This window comes from Bombina bombina, chromosome 6 (assembly GCF_027579735.1).
Source record: "Bombina bombina isolate aBomBom1 chromosome 6, aBomBom1.pri, whole genome shotgun sequence".
In the NCBI taxonomy this organism is placed as follows: Eukaryota; Metazoa; Chordata; class Amphibia; order Anura; family Bombinatoridae; genus Bombina; species Bombina bombina.
In genome coordinates this window covers 5,608,917-5,628,138 of record NC_069504.1, presented here as the reverse complement: position 1 = coordinate 5,628,138, position 19,222 = coordinate 5,608,917, and the positions used below count along the sequence as shown (strand labels likewise).

Genomic DNA, 19,222 nt, shown 5'->3' with positions numbered 1-19,222 from the left:
GTTAGTGTATGTACTGCAAATGGAACAAGCATCTGATATATCTAGCTACAATCAAATCTGTTCAGCTGTTTGATACACGGTACATGTTATTTGCTAAGTGGATACAACTGAGAACTCTGCTATAGATAGACCACAGATGAAAGAAAGCAGCAACATATGCACATTCATTATTTATTTTCATGTTCACCGCCTGTGTGTGTTCTTAAGACGCAAGTGCCAGGCAAGGAAAATCTGTGCATTGGTTGCATTTGAACTGCCATTATAAGGTTGTTTCGCATTCGACACCAGAGCGTGCTTTATACACTATGAGCCTGGTAACCTGGGACATTATTTGAACTTTCATATCATCGGTTTAGGTCCTGGGGCCCCATTTTTTGCAAGTTTTACTAGCAGTAACCGGTTACTTTAGATACTATGCATAGTGTGCTCTCTTAATATTATTGTATGCCCATTTTTTGGTTATGATATTAGTTCAGGAGTAGCATACTGCAGTATCCTGTGTCACATTTTAGTATGTATTTTGTCAGCAGGTGTTGTGTTTAACTGCAGTATCCTGTGTCACATTTTAGTATGTATTTTGTCAGCAGGTGTTGTGTTTAATTGCCTCTCTATGCTTTTTTAACAAATGTGTATTGTGTCTTTTGGAATTTGGGTGGAGCATAGACGTTCTAGATTCTATGTGAGTCCTTATGTGTATAATAATAGTAATAAAGCATTTAGAATCCTGTGCGGCCTTGGTCCCTCTTTGATTGGATACATAAATATATTCAATCCTACACTTTTATAACTAAGGGTCATAATAATGTAGATTGCATCATTATTAAACTAAGTTTAATGAACAAAAACGTTTTTTTACTTGCATTTTTCATTAATCAGTTCTCTGCATTGTTAGCATGTTAGATAATATTGGGTCTGCACCTATTCTATGCATTTCATTCTGCAGTGATTAATAAGCAGTTAACCTGGACAGGAAGATAATAGCTAAATTTTGCTCGATAGATCTGGTCTGATCTGATCCATTTAAGGCTGTTAAGTTGCATAACTTTGCTGCAAAACAAGCGGACAGCTCCACCTACTGGCTATTTTAATTAGTGCATTGCTTTCCAAAAGCTTTTCAATAGCAGTCACATGACTGTAAAAAAAGGTTGTTATTCTGAAACGGCGCAAATTGAACCAGCGTAAACCGAGGGCCACCTGTAGTTATTAACTATTGCATCAGCCAATAGGATTTTTTCTACCTTAATTTCGATTGGCTGATAGAATTCTATCAGCCAATCGGAATCTAAGGAACACCATCTTGGATGACATCACTTAAAGGAACCGTCATTCAGTAAGAAAACTCCGGATGAAGAGAATGCTCTGCATCGAAAGTCTTAAAGATGGAGCCGCTCCACGTCGGATGGATGAAGATAGAAGATGCCGTCTGGATGAAGACTTCTGCCCGTCTGGAGGTCCACTTCACCCGGCTTGGATGAAGACTTCTCCCGGCTTCGTTGAGGACTTCGCCCGGTTGGATGAAGACTTCTGCCGCTTCCTTAAGGATGGATGTCCGGTCTTCAGAACAGTAAGTCGATCTTCAGGGGGTTAGTGTTAGGTTTTTTTAAGGGTGTATTGGGTGGGTTTTATTTTTTAGATTAGGGTTTGGGCCGCAAAAGAGCTAACTGCCCTTTTAAGGGCAATGCCCATCCAAATGCCCTTTTCAGGGCAATGGGGAGCTTAGGTTATTTTAGATAGTATTTTATTTGGGGGGTTGGTTGTGTGGGTGGTGGGTTTTAATGTTGGGGGGGTTGTTTGTATTTTTTTTTTACAGGTAAAAGAGCTGATTACTTTGGGGCAATGCCCCGCAAAAGGCCCTTTTAAGGGCTATTGGTAGTTTAGTTTAGGCTAGGGTTTTTTTTGTTTTTTTTTGGGGGGGGGGGGCTTTTTTTATTTTGATAGGGCTATTAGATTAGGTGTAATTAGTTTAAATATCTTGTAATTTGTTTATTTTCTGTAATTTAGTGTTTTTTTGTACTTTAGCTAATTTTATTTTATTTAATTGTTTTTAATTTAGTTAATTTATTTAGTTGTAGGGTTAGGTGTTAGTGTAACTTGGGTTAGGTTAGGTGTTAGTGTAACTTAGGTTAGGTTTTATTTTACAGGTACTTTTGTATTTATTTTAGCTAGGTAGTTATTAAATAGTTAATAACTATTTAATAACTATTGTACCTAGTTAAAATAAATACAAACTTGCCTGTAAAATAAAAATAAACCCTAAGCTAGCTACAATGTAACAGTTATATTGTAGCTAGCTTAGGGTTTATTTTATAGGTAATTATTTATTTAGTTTTAAATAGGAATTATTTAGGTAATAATATTAATTTTTATTTAGATTTATTTAAATTATATTTAAATTCGGGGGTGTTAGGGTTAGACTTAGGTTTTGGGGTTAATACATTTAGTATAGTGGCGGCGACATTGGGGACGGCTAGATTAGAGTTTAATAAATGTAGGTAGGTGGCAGCGATATTAGGGACGGCAGATTAGGGGTTAATAATATTTAACTAATGTTTGCGAGGCGGGAATGCAGCGGTTTAGGGGCTAATATGTTTATTATAGTGACGGCGACGTTGGGGGCGGCAGATTAGGGGTTAATAAGTGTAGGGAGGTTGCGGCGACATTGGGGGCGGCAGATTAGGGGTTAATAAATATAATGTATGTGTCGGCGATGTTGGGGGCAGCAGATTAGGGGTTAATACATATAATGTAGTTGGCGGCGGTGTCCGGAGCGGCAGATTAGGGGTTAATAAGTATAATGTAGGTGTCGGGGGCGGCAAATTAGGGGTTAATAAGTGTAATATTAGAGGTGTTTAGACTCAGGGTTCATGTTAGGGTGTTGGGTGTAAACTTAACTTTTATTTCCCCATAGGAATCAATGGGGCTGCGTTACTGAGTTTTACTCTGCTTTTTTGCAGGTGTTAGACTTTTTCTCAGCTGGCTCTCCCCGTTGATTCCTATGGGGAAATCGTGCACGAGCACGTACGACCAGCTCACCGCTGACTTAAGCAGCGCTGGTATTGAAGTGTGGTAAGGAGCTCAATTTTGCTAAACGCTCACTTGCCTTTTAACGCCGGGTTTGTAAAAACCTGTAATACCAGCGATGTAGGTAATTGAGCGGTGAGAAAAAACTGCTCGTTAGCACCGCACAGCCTCTAACGCAAAACTCGTAATCTGGCCGTAAGTGATGTATACTATATTTATATTAAACAGTGCAGACTTAGACTATATTCTGTGTGCGTATGAATTTGCTCTCCAAGGCCTTGTATGGTGAAATACTCAGTTCCCTGAAGTTCAGAATACTGACATGTTGTACCCAGTCTCAGAGATGAACAGCTTGACAACAGGAAGAACACATTTCTTTCATGTAATTGGCAAGAGTCCATGAGCTAGTGACGTATGGGATATACATTCCTACCAGGAGGGGCAAAGTTTCCCAAACCTCAAAATGCCTATAAATACACCCCCCACCACACCCACAATTCAGTTTTACAAACTTTGCCTCCTATGGAGGTGGTGAATAAAATTTGTGCTAGATTTCTACGTTGATATGCGCTTCTAAGCAGGCTGAAGCCCAGTTTCCTCTCAGAGTGCAGTGAATGACAGAGGGATGTGAAGGGAGTATTACCTATTGAATGCAATGGTCATCTAACGGGGATCTATTTCATAGGTTCTCTGTTATCGGTCGTAGAGATTCTTCTCCTACCTCCCTTTTCAGATCGACGATATACTCTTATATACCATTACCTCTGCTGAGTCTCGTTTCAGTACTGGTTTGGCTATCTGCTATATGTACATGAGTGTCTTTTGGTAAGTATGTTTTCTTTTATTTAAGACACTCTCAGCTATGGTTTGGCACTTTAAATGTAAAGTTCTAAATATAATGTTTGTACTTATATTTGCCATGATTCAGGTTAATCAGTATATTTCCTTTTTACAGACTGTCAGTTTCATTTTTGGGAAATGCATATGAATACATTTTTTCTTACCTGAAAATTTTTCAAATTGTCTTTCTTTCTAAATTGCGGGCTGTTAGGCTCGCGGGAGCGCAAAATGCTATAATTTATTGCGTCATTTTTGGCGAGAGACTTTTTTGGCGCGAGAATTATGTTTGTTGACGTTATGACGTCATTTCCGGCTTTTTAGTTGGCGCCGAGAGTTTTCACATAGTTGCGTCATCTATGACGCTCATGTTTGTTGCAGACGTTTTTGGCGCCAACATTTTTTTTGTCAATTGTGGGCGTCATACTTGGCGCCAGATTTTTTGACATTATTTAAGTCATTATTTCTTTTTTGCTTCTGGTTTCCAGAGGCTTATTCAGTTTGCATTTTTTCCCATTCCTGAATCTGTCATATAAGGAAATTGATAATTTTGCTTTATATGTTGTTTTTTTTTCTATTTACATATTGCAAGATGTCTCAAACTGACCCTGTATCAGAATCTACTTCTGGAATGCTGCTGCCTGATGTCGGTTCTACCAAAGCTAAGTGCATTTGTTGTAAACTTGTGGTAACTGTTCCTCCGGCTGTAGTTTGTGTTAGTTCTCATGATAAACTTTCAAAAGCAAACAATATTTCCATTAGTAGTAATCCATTACCTGTTGTTGTTCCTTCAACATCTTATGTTCAGGATATTCCTGTTAATGTGAGAGAATTTGTTTCTAATTCTATTCAGAAGGCTCTGTCTGTTATACCACCTTCTAATAAAAGAAAAAGGTCTTTTTTAAAACTTCTCATAAATTCGAAGAATTTTGAAATGACCAACAGCATTCTGATTTATCTATCTCTGATGAGGATCTATCTGGTTCAGAAGAGTCTGCCTCAGATATTGACACTGACAAAACTTCATATTTATTTAAAATGGAGTATATTCGTTCTTTATTAAAAAAGGTGTTGATTGCATTAGATATGAAGGAGACTAGTCCTCTTGATAATAAAACCAGTAAACGTTTAAATTCGGTTTTTAAACCTCATATAGTTATTCCAGAGGTTTTTCCAGTTCCTGATGCTATTTCAGATGTAATTTATAGGGAATGGAATAGTCTAGGTACTTCATTTACTCCTTCTCCAAGGTTTAAGAAGCTGTACCCTTTGCCGACTGATAGATTGGAGTTTTGGGAAAAGATCCCCAAAGTTGATGGGGCTATCTCTACTCTTGCTAAGCGTACTACTATTCCTACGGCGGATAGTACTTCTTTTAAAGATCCTTTAGATAGGAAGCTTGAATCTTATCTAAGGAAGGCTTATTTATGTTCAGGTCATCTTCTTAGGTCTGCTATTTCTTTGGCTGATGTTGCTGCGGCTTCAACTTTTTGGTTGGAAACTTCAGCGCAACAAGTACCAGATCCTAATTTGTATAGCATTGTTAAGCTAATTCAACATGCTAATAATTTCATTTGTGATGCCATTTTTTATATCATTAGAATTGATGTCCGATATATGTCTTTAGCTATTTTAGCTAGAATAGCTTTATTGCTTAAATCCTGGAATGCAGATATGACTTCTAAGTCAACGTTGCTATCTCTTTCTTTCCAAGGTAATAAATTATTTTGTTCTCAGTTGGATTCTATAATTTCAACTGTCACTGGGGGGAAGGGAGCCTTTTTGCCTCAGGATAAAAAATCTAAGGGTAAAGTTAGGGCTGCTAACCGTTTTCGTTCCTTTCATCAGAATAAGAAATAGAAACCTGACCCTTCCCCTAAAGGAACGGTTTCCAATTGGAAGCCTTCTCCAGTCTGGAATAAATCCAAACCTTTTAGAAAACCAAAATCAGCCCCCAAGTCCACATGAAGGTGCGGCCCTCATTCCAGCACAGCTGGTAGGGGGCAGACTACGATTTTTCAAAGATGTTTGGATCAATTCAATCCAAAATCATTGGATTCAGAACATTGTTTCTCAAGGGTACAGAATAGGTTTCAAGATAAGACCACCTGCGAGAAGTTTCTTTCTCTCATGCATTCCAGTAAACCCAGTAAAGGCTCAGGCTTTCCTGAAGTGTGTTTCAGACCTGGAGTTATCCAGGGTAATTGTGCCAGTTCCATATCTGGAACGAGGTCTGGGGTTTTATTCAAATCTGTTCATTGTTCCAAAGAAAGAGAATTCTTTCAGACCAGAAAAAATTTGAATCGTTATGCAAGAATACCAACATTCAAAATGGTGACTATAAGGACTATTCTGCCTTTTGTTCAGCAAGGGCATTATATGTCCACAATAGACTTACAGGATGCTTATCTTCATATTCCGATTCATCCAGATCACTATCAGTTCCTGAGATTCTCTTTTCTAGACAAGCATTACCAATTTGTTGCTTTTCCTTTTGGCCTAGCAACAGCTCCAAGGATCTTTTCAAAGGTTCTCGGTGCCCTACTCTCTGTAATCAGAGAGCGGGGTATTGCAGTGTTTCCTTATTTGGACGATATCTTGGTACTTGTTCAGTCTTTACATTCTGCAGAATCTCACACGAATCAACTAGTGTTGCTTCTTCAAAGACATGGTTGGAAGATCAATTTACCAAAAAGTTCCTTAATTCCTCAGACAAGGGTAACCTTTTTAGGATTCCAAATAGATTCAGTATCCATGACTTTGTCTCTAACAGACAAAAGACGTCTGAAATTGGTTGCAGCCTGTCGGAACCTTCAGTCTGTCATTCCCTTCAGTAGCTATGTGCATGGAGGTTTTAGGTCTCATTGCTGCAGCATCGGATGCGATCCCCTTTGCTCATTTTCACATGAGACCTCTTCAGCTTTGTATGCTGAGCCAATGGTTCAGGGATTATACAAAGATATCACAAATAATATCCTTAAATCCCAATATTCGACTATCTCTGACTTGGTGGTTAGATCACCATCGTTTAGTTCAAGGGGCCTCTTTTGTTCGTCCAACCTGGACTGTGATCACAACAGATGCGAGTCTTTCAGGTTGGGGAGCTGTCTGGGGATCTCTAACAGCGCAGGGGGTTTGGAAATCTCAAGAGGCGAGATTACCAATCAATATTTTAGAACTCCGTGCGATTCTCAGAGCTCTTCAGTTTTGGCCTCTTCTGAAGAGAGAACCGTTTATTTGTTTTCAGACAGACAATGTCACTACCGTGGCATATGTCAATCATCAAGGTGGGACTCACAGTCCTCAGGCTATGAAAGAAGTATCTCGGATACTTGCATGGGCGGAATCCAGCTCCTGTCTAATCTCTGCGGTCCATATCCCAGGTATAGACAATTGGGAAGCGGATTATCTCAGTCTCCAGTCTTTACATCTGGGAGAATGGTCTCTTCACCCAGATGTGTTTCTTCAGATTGTTCAAATGTGGGGGCTTCCAGAAATAGATCTGATGGCTTCTCATCTAAACAAGAAACTTCCCAGGTATCTGTCCAGGTCCAGTGATCCTCAGGCGGAAGCAGTGGATGCGTTGTCACTTCCTTGGAATTATCAACCTGCTTATATCTTTCCGCCTCTAGTTCTTCTTCCAAGAGTGATTTCTAAAATCATAATGGAGTGTTCATTTGTACTACTGGTGGCTCCAGCATGGCCACACAGGTTTTGGTATGCAGATCTTGTTCGGATGTCCAGTTGCCAACCTTGGCGTTAAGGCCAGATCTTCTATCTCAAGGTCCATTTTTCCATCAGGATCTCAAATCCATTAAATTTGAAGGTATGGAGATTGAACGCTTAGTACTTAGTCATAGAGGTTTCTCTGACTCAGTGATTAATACTATGTTGCAGGCTCGCAAATCTGTGTCTAGAAAGATTTATTACCGAGTTTGGAAGACTTACATTTCATGGTGTTCTTCTCATAAATTCTCCTGGCATTCTTTTAGAATTCCTAGAATTTTACAGTTCCTTCAGGATGGTTTGGATAAGGGTTTGTCTGCAAGTTCCTTGAAAGGACAAATCTCTGCTCTTTCTGTTTTATTTCACAGAAAGATTGCTATACTTCCTGATATTCACTGTTTTGTACAGGTTTTGGTTCGTATCAAACCTGTCATTAAGCCAATTTCTCCTCCTTGGAGTCTTAATTTGGTTTTGAGGGCTTTACAGGCTCCTCCGTTTGAGCCTATGCATTCTCTGGACATTAAATTACTTTCTTGGAATGTATTGTTTCTTTTGGCCATCTCTTCTGCTAGAAGAGTTTCTGAATTATCTGCTCTTTCTTGTGAGTCTCCTTTTCTGATTTTTCATCAAGATAAGGCGGTTTTGCGGACTTCATTTAAATTTTGACCTAAAGTTGTGAATTCTAACAACGTTAGTAGAGAAATTGTTGTCCCTTCGTTGTGTCCTAATCCTAAGAATTCTTTGGAAAGATCTTTACATTCTTTGGACGTGGTAAGAGCTTTGAAATATTATGTTGAAGCTACTAAAGATTTCAGAAAGGTCCGAAGGCTTCTGCCATTTGTTTGGCGCCTTGGTTAAAGCTTTTGATTCGTCATGCTTATTTGGAGTCGGGTAAATCCCCGCCTCAGAGAATTACGGCTCATTCTACTAGGTCAGTTTCTACCTCCTGGGCTTTTAAGAATGAAGCTTCTGTCGATCAGATTTGCAAAGCAGCAACTTGGTCTTCTTTGCATACTTTTACTAAGTTCTACCATTTTGATGTTTTCTCTTCTTCAGAAGCAGTTTTTGGTAGAAAGGTTCTTCAGGCAGCTGTTTCAGTTTGATTCTTCTGCTTATATTTTCAGTTTTTTTCATTATAAAGATTAAAACTTTTGATTTGGGTTGTGGATTGATTTTTCAGCGGAATTGGCTGTCTTTATTTTTATCCCTCCCTCTCTAGTGACTCTTGCGTGGAAGTTCCACATCTTGGGTATTTGCTATCCCATACGTCACTAGCTCATGGACTCTTGCCAATTACATGAAAGAAAACATAATTTATGTAAGAATTTACCTGATAAATTCATTTCTTTCATATTGGCAAGAGTCCATGAGGCCCACCCTTTTTTGTGGTGGTTATGATTTTTTTGTATAAAGCACAATTATTCTAATTCCTTGTTGATGCATTCGTTCCTTTCTTATCACCCCACTTCTTGGCTATTCGTTAAACTGAATTGTGGGTGTGGTGGGGGGTGTATTTATAGGCATTTTGAGGTTTGGGAAACTTTGCCCCTCCTGGTAGGAATGTATATCCCATACGTCACTAGCTCATGGACTATTGCCAATATGAAAGAAAATGAATTTATCAGGTAAGTTCCCACATAAATTATGTTTTTTTCTGTTAACTTATTTTTTACAGGTAACTTCCTGTCATGAGGCTTCTGGAGGAAGACCATACCTACTTGTTTGTACTGCCACTATGATTCAGGAAAATTAAATTTAGTGTTAAGAATTTTTTTCTCATTTGTCATTTTTTTCTTTGATTCATTTTTGCTGTTTGTTGTTCTTTCAGGTACTCTCCTCAGACAGGAGCTCCTATATGATGAAGCCGTAAGAACTCCAGAGAATCTGAAAAGGTAAAAATAGAATCGAAGACACTTTGTAATGGAGAAATATGAAAATGTGCTGAGAACTAGTGTTATATTATCTGATATTACAGGACTTTGCAGTCAGACACGGAGAGAAGGCTCTATATTGCTCCACCCCTCCCAGTGGACACAGACTGCCAAAACTGGACAGGACGCCGGATCGATTACATCCTCTACCAAGAGATTAATCCCCAGATACCGGCAGTAAGTACTGTGATTAGTTCCGTGAGAATGTTTAATTGAAACATAAAACACACTTTGTAAAAACATTTACAGGCAGTGAATATCAGGTACAATAATCCCCCAGTTATGAAACGCCTGTAGGCTTCCTCCCTCTATCTGGTATCCTTGATTTTCAACCTTTCAGATCATTCGAGAAGTGCTTTAAATCTGGTCTGGTCGGAACATTAATTCCCTCATTCAAATATACATAGTACTAGAATATTCTAAACTTAAAGATAGAAACACGCTAGTGACGCAGGGTATCATTTTTTTTCCTTCCTAAGATAGGGAGAGTCCACGGCTTCATTCCTTACTGTTGGGAAATGCAACACCTGGCCACCAGAAGGAGGCAAAGACGCCCCAGCCAAAGGCTTAAATACCCCTCCCACTTCCTCATTACCCCAGTCATTCTTCACCTTTTGTCACATTAGGAGGTGGCAGAGAAGTGTCAGAAGAATCGGAGAGTCCTGAAAAATGGTATCTGCCCTTCAAGATAGGACTGGAGTTTTATGTAGTCATCTCAACCTCTCAGTGAGAGTATTGATGAAAGTTAGAGTCTGGAGATGCAGGGGAAGTTTTTCTGCGAAACTATCCAGACTACTGCTAACAGTTCCTAAGCAATCAGTGTTGACGAGTTTCACTGCCTGCTTTCTCTCACTCAAGTCCATGTCAGGAGCACTGCTATAAAACTGTCACACTTGAGAGGCTGTGTTTCTCTTGTAAGGTGTATCCAGTCCACGGATCATCCATTACTTGTGGGATATTCTCCTTCCCAACAGGAATTTGCAAGAGGATCACCCACAGCAGAGCTGCCATATCCAGTCATTCTCTTGCAACTCTCAACAAACATGGAGGTAGTAAGAGAGAAGTGGTGAAATGTAGCTGTTATTTTGCTTCAATCAAAAGATTATTATTTTTAAATGGTACCGGAGTTGTACTATTTTGTTCCAGGCAGAAAATAGAAGAATCTGCCTGTGATTTCTATGATCTTAGCAGGTTGTAACTAAGATCCATTGCTGTTCTCACACATAACTGAAGAGAGAGGTAACTTCAGCGGGGGAATGGCGTGCAGGTTATCCTGCTATGAGGTATGTGCAGTTAAGATTTTTCTAGAAGATGTGAATGCTAGAAAATACTGCTGATGCCAAATTTATGTAAGGTAAGCCTGAATACAGTGATTTAATAGCGACTGGTATCATGCTTACTTTCTGAGGTAATACTCTTTTATATTTACAATATAAAACGTTTGCTGGCATGTTTAAACGTTTTTATATATACTTTGGTGATAAAACTTTATTGGGGCCTAGTTTTTTTCTACATGGCTGGCTTAAATTTGCCTAGAAACAGTTTGCTGAGGCTTTCCACTGTGTTACTATGAGTGGGAGGGGCCTAATTTAGCGCTTTTTTGCACAGTAACTTTTACAGACTGAGACATCCAGCTTCCTCCAGGAGTCCCCTGAATGCTATAGGACCTCTCTTAAGGGCTCTTAGGCTTTCCAAAATCGTTTGTTGGGGAAGGTAGGCCCACAGCAAGGCTGTGGCAGTTGTTGTGACTGTTAAAAAATGTCTATATCGTTTTTTTGATCCGTTTTTTTTAACTAAGGGGTTAATCATCCATTTGCAAGTGGGTGCAATGCTCTGTTAGCTTATTATACACACTGTAAAAATTCTGTTTGATTTACTGCCTTTTTTCACTGTTTTTCAAATTCTGACAAAATTTGTTTCTCTTAAAGGCACAGTACCGTTTCTTATATTTGCTTTGTTAACTTGATTTAAAGTGTTTTCCAAGCTTGCTAGTCTCATTGCTAGTCTGTACAAACATGTCTGACATAGAGGAAACTCCTTGTTCATTATGTTTAAAAGCCATTGTGGAACCCCCTCTTAGAATGTGTACCAAATGTACTGATTTCACTTTAAGCAATAAAGATCATATTCTGTCTTTAAAAAATTTATCACCAGAGGAATCTGACGAGGGGGAAGTTATGCCGACTAACTCTCCCCACGTGTCAGATCCTTTGACTCCCGCTCAAGGGACTCACGCTTAAATGGCGCCAAGTACATCTAGGGCGCCCATAGCATTTACTTTACAAGACATGGCGGCAGTCATGGATAATACACTGTCAGCGGTATTAGCCAGACTACCTGAATTTAGAGGAAAGCGAGATAGCTCTGGAGAAATACAGAGCATACTGACGCTTTAAGAGCTATGTCTGATACTGCCTCACAATATGCAGAAGCTGAAGGAGAGCTTTCTGTGGGTGATGTTTCTGACTCAGGGAAGATGATGCAACCTGATTCTGATATCTCTACATTTAAATTTAAGCTTGAACACCTCCGCGTGTTACTCAGGGAGGTTTTAGTTGCTCTGAATGACTGTGATACAATTGCAGTGCCAGAGAAATTGTGTAGACTGGATAAATACTATGCAGTGCCGGTGTGCACTGATGTTTTTCCAATACCTAAATGGTTTACAGAAATTATTACTAAGGAATGGGATAGACCAGGTGTGCCGTTCTCTCCCCCTCCTATTTTTGGAAAAATGTTTCCAATAGACGCCACCACACGGGACTTATGGCAGACAGTTCCTAAGGTGGAGGGAGCAGTTTCTACTCTAGCAAAGCGTACTACTATCCCTGTCGAGGACAGTTGTGCTTTCTTAGATCCAATGGATAAAAAGTTAGAGGGTTACCTTAAGAAAATGTTTATTCAACAAGGTTTTATCCGACAGCCCCTTGCATGCATTGCTCCTGTCACTGCTGCTGCGGCGTTCTGGTTTGAGTCTCTGGAAGAGGCTTTACAGGTAGCGACTCCATTGGATGACATACTTGACAAGCTTAGAGCACTTAAGCTAGCCAATTATTTTGTTTCTGATGCCATTGTTCATTTGAACTAAACTAAAGGCTAAGAATTCTGGTTTTGCTATCCAGGCACGCAGAGCGCTATGGCTTAAATCATGGTCAGCTGACGTTACTTCAAAGTCTAAGCTGCTTAACATTCCCTTCAAGGGGCAGACCCTGTTCGTGCCTGGTTTGAAGGAGATTATTGCTGATATCACTGGAGGAAAAGGTCATGCCCTTCCTCAGGATAGGTCCAAATCAAGGGCCAAACAGTCTAATTTTCGTGCCTTTCGAAACTTCAAGGCAAGTGCGGCATCAACTTCCTCTAATGCAAAACAAGAGGGAACTTTTGCTCAGTCCAAGATGGTCTGGAGACCTAACCAGACCTGGAACAAGGGTAAGCAGGCCAAAAAAGCCTGCTGCTGCCTCTAAGACAGCATGAAGGATCGGCCCCCTATCCGGTAACGGATCTAGTAGGGGGCAGACTTTCGCTCTTCGCCCAGGCGTGGGCAGGAGATGTCCAGGATCCCTGGGCATTGGAAATTATATCCCAGGGATATCTTCTGGACTTCAAGGCTTCCCCCCCCAAAAGGGAGATTTCACCTTTCACAATTATCTGCAAACCAGATAAAGAGAGAGGTATTCTTACACTGTGTACAAGACCTCCTATTTATGGGAGTGATCCATCCAGTTCCAAAGGAGGGACAGGGACAGGGATTTTACTCAAATCTGTTTGTAGTTCCCAAAAAAGAGGGAACCTTCAGACCAATTTTGGATCTAAAGATCTTAAACAAATTCCTCAGAGTTCCACCGATACACAAAGATCATCATCGGTTTCTCAGGTTTGCCTTCCTAGACAGGCATTACCAGTTTGTAGCTCTTCCCTTTGGGTTAGCTACAGCCCTAAGAATTTCTCTTGTAAGGTGTATCCAGTCCACGGATCATCCATTACTTGTGGGATATTCTCATTCCCAACAGGAAGTTGCAAGAGGACACCCACAGCAGAGCCGTCTATACAGCTCCTCCCCTCACTACCATATCCAGTCATTCTCTTGCAACTCTCAACAAGCATGGAGGTAGTAAGAGATAAGTGGTGAAATGTAGCTGTTATTTTGCTTCAATCAAGAGTTTATCATTTTTAAATAGTACCGGAGTTGTGCTATTTTGTTCCAGGCAGGAAAAAAGATGAATCGGCCTGGGATTTCTATGATCTTAGCAGGTTGTAACTAAGATCCATTGCTGTTCTCACACATGTCTGAAGAGAGAGATAACTTCAGCGGGGGAATGGCGTGCAGGTTATCCTGCTATGAGGTATGTGCAGTTAATATTTTTCTAGAACATGAAATGAAGGCTAGAAAATGCTGCTGATACCAAATTTATGTAAGGTAAGCCTGAATACAGTGATTTAATAGCGACTGGTATCATGCTTACTTTCTGAGGTAAAACTCTTTTATATTTACAATATAAAACTTTTGCTGGCATGTTTAAACGTTTTTATATATACTTTGGTGATAAAACTTTATTGGGGCCTAGTTTTTTCCACATGGCTGGCTTAAATTTGCCTAGAAACAGTTCCCTGAGGCTTTCCACTGTGTTACTATGAGTGGGAGGGGCCTAGTTTAGTGCTTTTTTGTGCATTAACTATTACAGACTGAGACATCCAGGAGTTCCCTGAATGCTACAGGACATCTCTAAAGGGCTTTTTGGCTTCCAAAATCGTTTTTTGGGGAAGGTAAGCCCACAGCAAGGCTGTGGCAGTTTGGTGTGACTGTTAAAAAAACGTCTATATCGTTTTTTTGATCCGGTTTTTGAACTAAGGGGTTAATCATCCATTTGCAAGTGGGTGCAATGCTCTGTTAGCTTATTATACACACTGTAAAAATTTCGTTTGATTTACTGCCTTTTTTCACAGTTTTTCAAATTCTGACAAAATTTGTTTCTCTTAAAGGCACAGTACCGTTTTTTATATTTGCTTGTTAACTTGATTTAAAGTGTTTTCCAAGCTTGCTAGTCTCATTGCTAGTCTGTATAAACATGTCTGACATAGAGGAAACTCCTTGTTCATTATGTTTAAAAGCCATGGTGGAACCCCCTCTTAGAATGTGTACCAAATGTACTGATTTCACTTTAAGCAATAAAGATCATATTTTGTCTTTCAAAAATTTATCACCAGAGGAATCTGACGAGGGGGAAGTTATGCCGACTAACTCTCCCCACGTGTCAGATCCTTTGACTCCCGCTCAAGGGACTCACGCTCAAATGGCGCCAAGTACATCCAGGGCGCCCATAGCGTTTACTTTACAAGACATGGCGGCAGTCATGGATAATACACTGTCGGCAGTATTAGCCAGACTACCTGTATTTAGAGGAAAGAGAGATAGCTCTGGAGTTAGACGAAATACAGAGCATACTGATGCTTTAAGAACTATGTCTGATACTGCCTCACAATATGCAGAAGCTGAAGGAGAGCTTCTTTCTGTGGGTGATATTTCTGACTCAGGGAAGATGATGCAACCTGATTCTGATATTTCTACATTTAAATTTAAGCTTGAACACCTCCGCGTGTTACTCAGGGAGGTTTTAGCTGCTCTGAATGACTGTGATACAATTGCAGTGCCAGAGAAATTGTGTAGACTGGATAAATACTATGCAGTGCCGGTGTGTACTGATGTTTTTCCAATACCTAAAAGGTTTACAGAAATTATTACTAAGGAATGGGATAGACCAGGTGTGCCGTTCTCTCCCCCTCCTGTTTTTAGAAAAATGTTTCTAATAGACTCCACCACACGGGACTTATGGCAGACAGTTCCTAAGGTGGAGGGAGCAGTTTGTACTCTAGCAAAGCGTACTACTATCCCTGTCGAGGACAGTTGTGCTTTCTTAGATCCAATGGATAAAAAGTTAGAGGGTTACCTTAAGAAAATGTTTATTCAACAAGGTTTTATCCTACAGCCCCTTGCATGCATTGCGCCTGTCACTGCTGCTGCGGCGTTCTGGTTTGAGTCTCTGGAAGAGGCTTTACAGGTAGCGACTCCATTGGATGAAATACTTGACAAGCTTAGAGCACTTAAGCTAGCCAATTATTTTGTTTCTGATGCCATTGTTCATTTGACTAAACTAACGGCTAAGAATTCTGGTTTTGCTATCCAGGCGCGCAGAGCGCTATGGCTTAAATCATGGTCAGCTGACGTTACTTCAAAATCGAAGCTGCTTAACATTCCCTTCAAGGGGCAGACCCTATTCGGGCCTGGTTTGAAGGAGATTATTGCTGATATCACTGGAGGAAAAGGTCATGCCCTTCCTCAGGATAGGTCCAAACCAAGGGCCAAACAGTCTAATTTTCGTGCCTTTTGAAATTTCAAGGCAAGTGCGGCATCAACTTCCCCTAATGCAAAACAAGAGGGAACTTTTGCTCAGTCCAAGATGGTCTGGAGACCTACCCAGACCTGGAACAAGGGTAAGCAGGCCAAAAAACCTGCTGCTGCTTCTAAGACAGCATGAAGGAACGGCCCCCTATACGGTAACGGATCTAGTAGGGGGCAGACTTTCGCTCTTTGCCCAGGCGTGGGCAAGAGATGTCCAGGATCCCTGGGCGTTGGAAATTATATCCCAGGGATATCTTCTGGACTTCAAGGCTTACCCCCCAAAAGGGAGATTTCACCTTTCACAATTATCTGCAAACCAGATAAAGAAAGAGGCATTCTTACACTGCGTACAAGACCTCCTAGTTATGGGAGTGATCCATCCAGTCCCAAAGGAGGAACAGGGACAGGGATTTTACTCAAATCTGTTTGTGGTTCCCAAAAAAGAGGGAACCTTCAGACCAATTTTGGATCTAAAGATCTTAAACAAATTCCTCAGAGTTCCATCATTCAAGATGGAGACTATTCGTACCATCCTACCTAAGATCCAGGAGGGTCAATACATGACTACAGTGGATTTAAAGGATGCTTATCTGCACATTCCGATACACAAAGATCATCATCGTTTTTTCAGGTTTGCCTGTAGCTCTTCCCTTTGGGTTAGCTACATCCCCAAGAATTTTTACGAAGGTTCTGGGGTCGCTTCTGGCGGTCCTAAGGCCACGGGGCATAGCAGTGGCCCCTTATTTAGACGACATCCTGATTCAGGCGTCAAACTTCCAAATTGCCAAGTCTCATACGGACATAGTGTTGGCATTTCTGAGGTCGCATGGGTGGAAGGTGAATGAGAAAAAGAGTTCTCTATCCCTCCTCACAAGAGTTTCCTTCCTAGGGACTCTGATAGATTCTGTAGAAATGAAGATTTACCCGACGGAGTCCAGGTTATCAAAACTTCTAAATTCCTGCCATGTTCTTTATTCCATTCCTCGCCCTTCGGTGGCTCTGTGCATGGAAGTAATCGGCTTAATGGTAGTGGCAATGGACATAGTGCCGTTTGCACGCCTACATCTCAAACCGCTGCAACTATGCATGCTCAGTCAGTGGAATGGGGATTACACAGATTTGTCCCCTTTACTGAATCTGGACCAAGAGACCAGGGATTCTCTTCTCTGGTGGCTATCTCGGGCCCATCTGTCCAAAGGTATGACCTTTCGCAGGCCAGATTGGACAATTGTAACGACAGATGCCAGCCTTCTAGGTTGGGGTGCAGTCTGGAACTCCCTGAAGGCTCAGGGATCGTGGACTCAGGAGGAGTCACTCCTTCCAATAAACATTCTGGAACTAAGAGCGATATTCATTGCTCTTCAGGCTTGGCCTCAGCTAGCTGCGGTCAGGTTCATCAGATTTCAGTCGGACAATATCACGACTGTAGCCTACATCAACCATCAAGGGGGAACAAGGAGTTCCCTAGCAATGTTGGAGGTTTCAAAAATAATTCTATGGGCAGAGGTTCACTCTTGCCATCTATCAGCTATCCATATCCCAGGAGTAGAGAACTGGGAGGCAGATTTTCTAAGTCAACAGACTTTTCATCCGGGGGAGTGCGAACTCCATCCGGAGGTGTTTGCACAGATGATTCAACTTTGGGGCAAACCAGAACTGGATCTCATGGCGTCTCGCCAGAACGCCAAGCTTCCTTGTTACGGATCCAGGTCCAGGGACCCCAAGGCAACGCTGATAGATGCTCTAGCAGCGCCTTGGTCCTTCAACCTGGCTTATGTGTTTCCACCGTTTCCTCTGCTCCCTCGTCTGATTGCCAAAGTCAAGCAGGAGAGAGCATCGGTGATCTTGATAGCGCCTGCGTGGCCACGCAGGACTTGGTATGCAGATCTGGTGGACATGTCATCCTTTCCACCATGGACTCTGCCACTGAGACAGGACCTTCTACTTCAAGGTCCTTTCAACCATCCAAATCTAATTTCTCTGAGGCTGACTGCCTGGAGATTGAACGCTTGATTTTATCAAAGCGTGGTTTCTCTGAGTCATTGATACCTTGATTCAGGTACGGAAGCCTGTCACCAGGAAAATCTATCATAAAATATGGCGTAAATATCTTTATTGGTGTGAATCTAAGGGCTACTCATGGAGTAAGGTCAGGATTCCCAGGATATTATCTTTTCTCCAAGAAGAATTGGAGAAAGGATTGTCAGCTAGTTCCTTAAAGGGACAGATTTCTGCGCTATCTATTCTTTTGCACAAGCATCTGGCGGATGCCCCAGACGTTCAGGCATTTTGTCAGGCTTTAGTTAGAATCAAGCCTGTGTTTAAACCTGTTGCTCCACCTTGGAGCTTAAATTTGGTTCTTAAAGTTCTTCAGGGTTGTTCCGTTTGAACCTCTTCATTCCATAGATATCAAACTTTTATCTTGGAATGTTCTTTTTTTGGTAGCTATTTCCTCGGCTCGTAGAGTTTCCGAGTTATCTGCCTTACAATGTGATTCTCCGTATCTGATCTTCCATGCAGATAAGGTAGTTCTGGGTACCAAACCTGGGTTTTTACCTAAGGTGGTATCTAATAAGAATATCAATCAAGAGATTGTTGTTTGTTGTCTACTCTGGACAGAGGAGAGGTCAAAAGGCTTCGGCAACCTCTTTCTTTTTGGCTAAGAAGCATAATCCGCTTAGCCTATGAGACTGCTGGCCAGCAGCCTCCAGAAAGGATTACAGCTCATTCTACTAGAGCTGTGGACATGGGCCTTTAAAAATGAGGCTTCTGTTGAACAGATTTCCAAGGCGGCGACTTGGTCTTCGCTTCATACTTTTTTCAAAATTCTACAAATTTGATACTTTTGCTTCTTCGGAGGCTATTTTTGGGAGAAAAGTTTTACAGGCAGTGGTACCTTCCGTTTAAGTACCTGCCTTGTCCCTCCCTTCATCCGTGTACTTTAGCTTTGGTATTGGTATCCCACAAGTAATGGATGATCCGTGGACTGGATACACCTTACAAGAGAAAACATAATTTATGCTTACCTGATAAATTTATTTCTCTTGTGGTGTATCCAGTCCACGGCCCGCCCTGTCATTTTAAGGCAGGTATTTTTTAATTTTAAACTACAGTCACCACTGCACCCTATGGTTTCTCCTTTCTCTGCTTGTTTTCGGTCGAATGACTGGATATGGTAGTGAGGGGAGGAGCTGTATAGACGGCTCTGCTGAGGGTGTCCTCTTGCAACTTCCTGTTGGGAATGAGAATATCCCACAAGTAATGGATGATCCGTGGACTGGATACACCACCAGAGAAATAAATTTATCAG

General features: G+C 41.1%; 1 protein-coding gene across 1 annotated transcript in view; it reads left to right on the top strand.

Annotated features, from left to right (window-relative positions):
- Positions 1 to 19,222, top strand: part of LOC128662519 (sphingomyelin phosphodiesterase 5) — a 327,077-nt gene that overhangs the window by 282,295 nt on the left and 25,560 nt on the right. The window contains exons 5-6 of the mRNA XM_053716299.1: positions 9,413 to 9,476; positions 9,560 to 9,692. Coding sequence (XP_053572274.1) covers positions 9,413 to 9,476; positions 9,560 to 9,692 — 197 coding nt within the window. The remainder of the gene's footprint in view (positions 1 to 9,412; positions 9,477 to 9,559; positions 9,693 to 19,222) is intronic.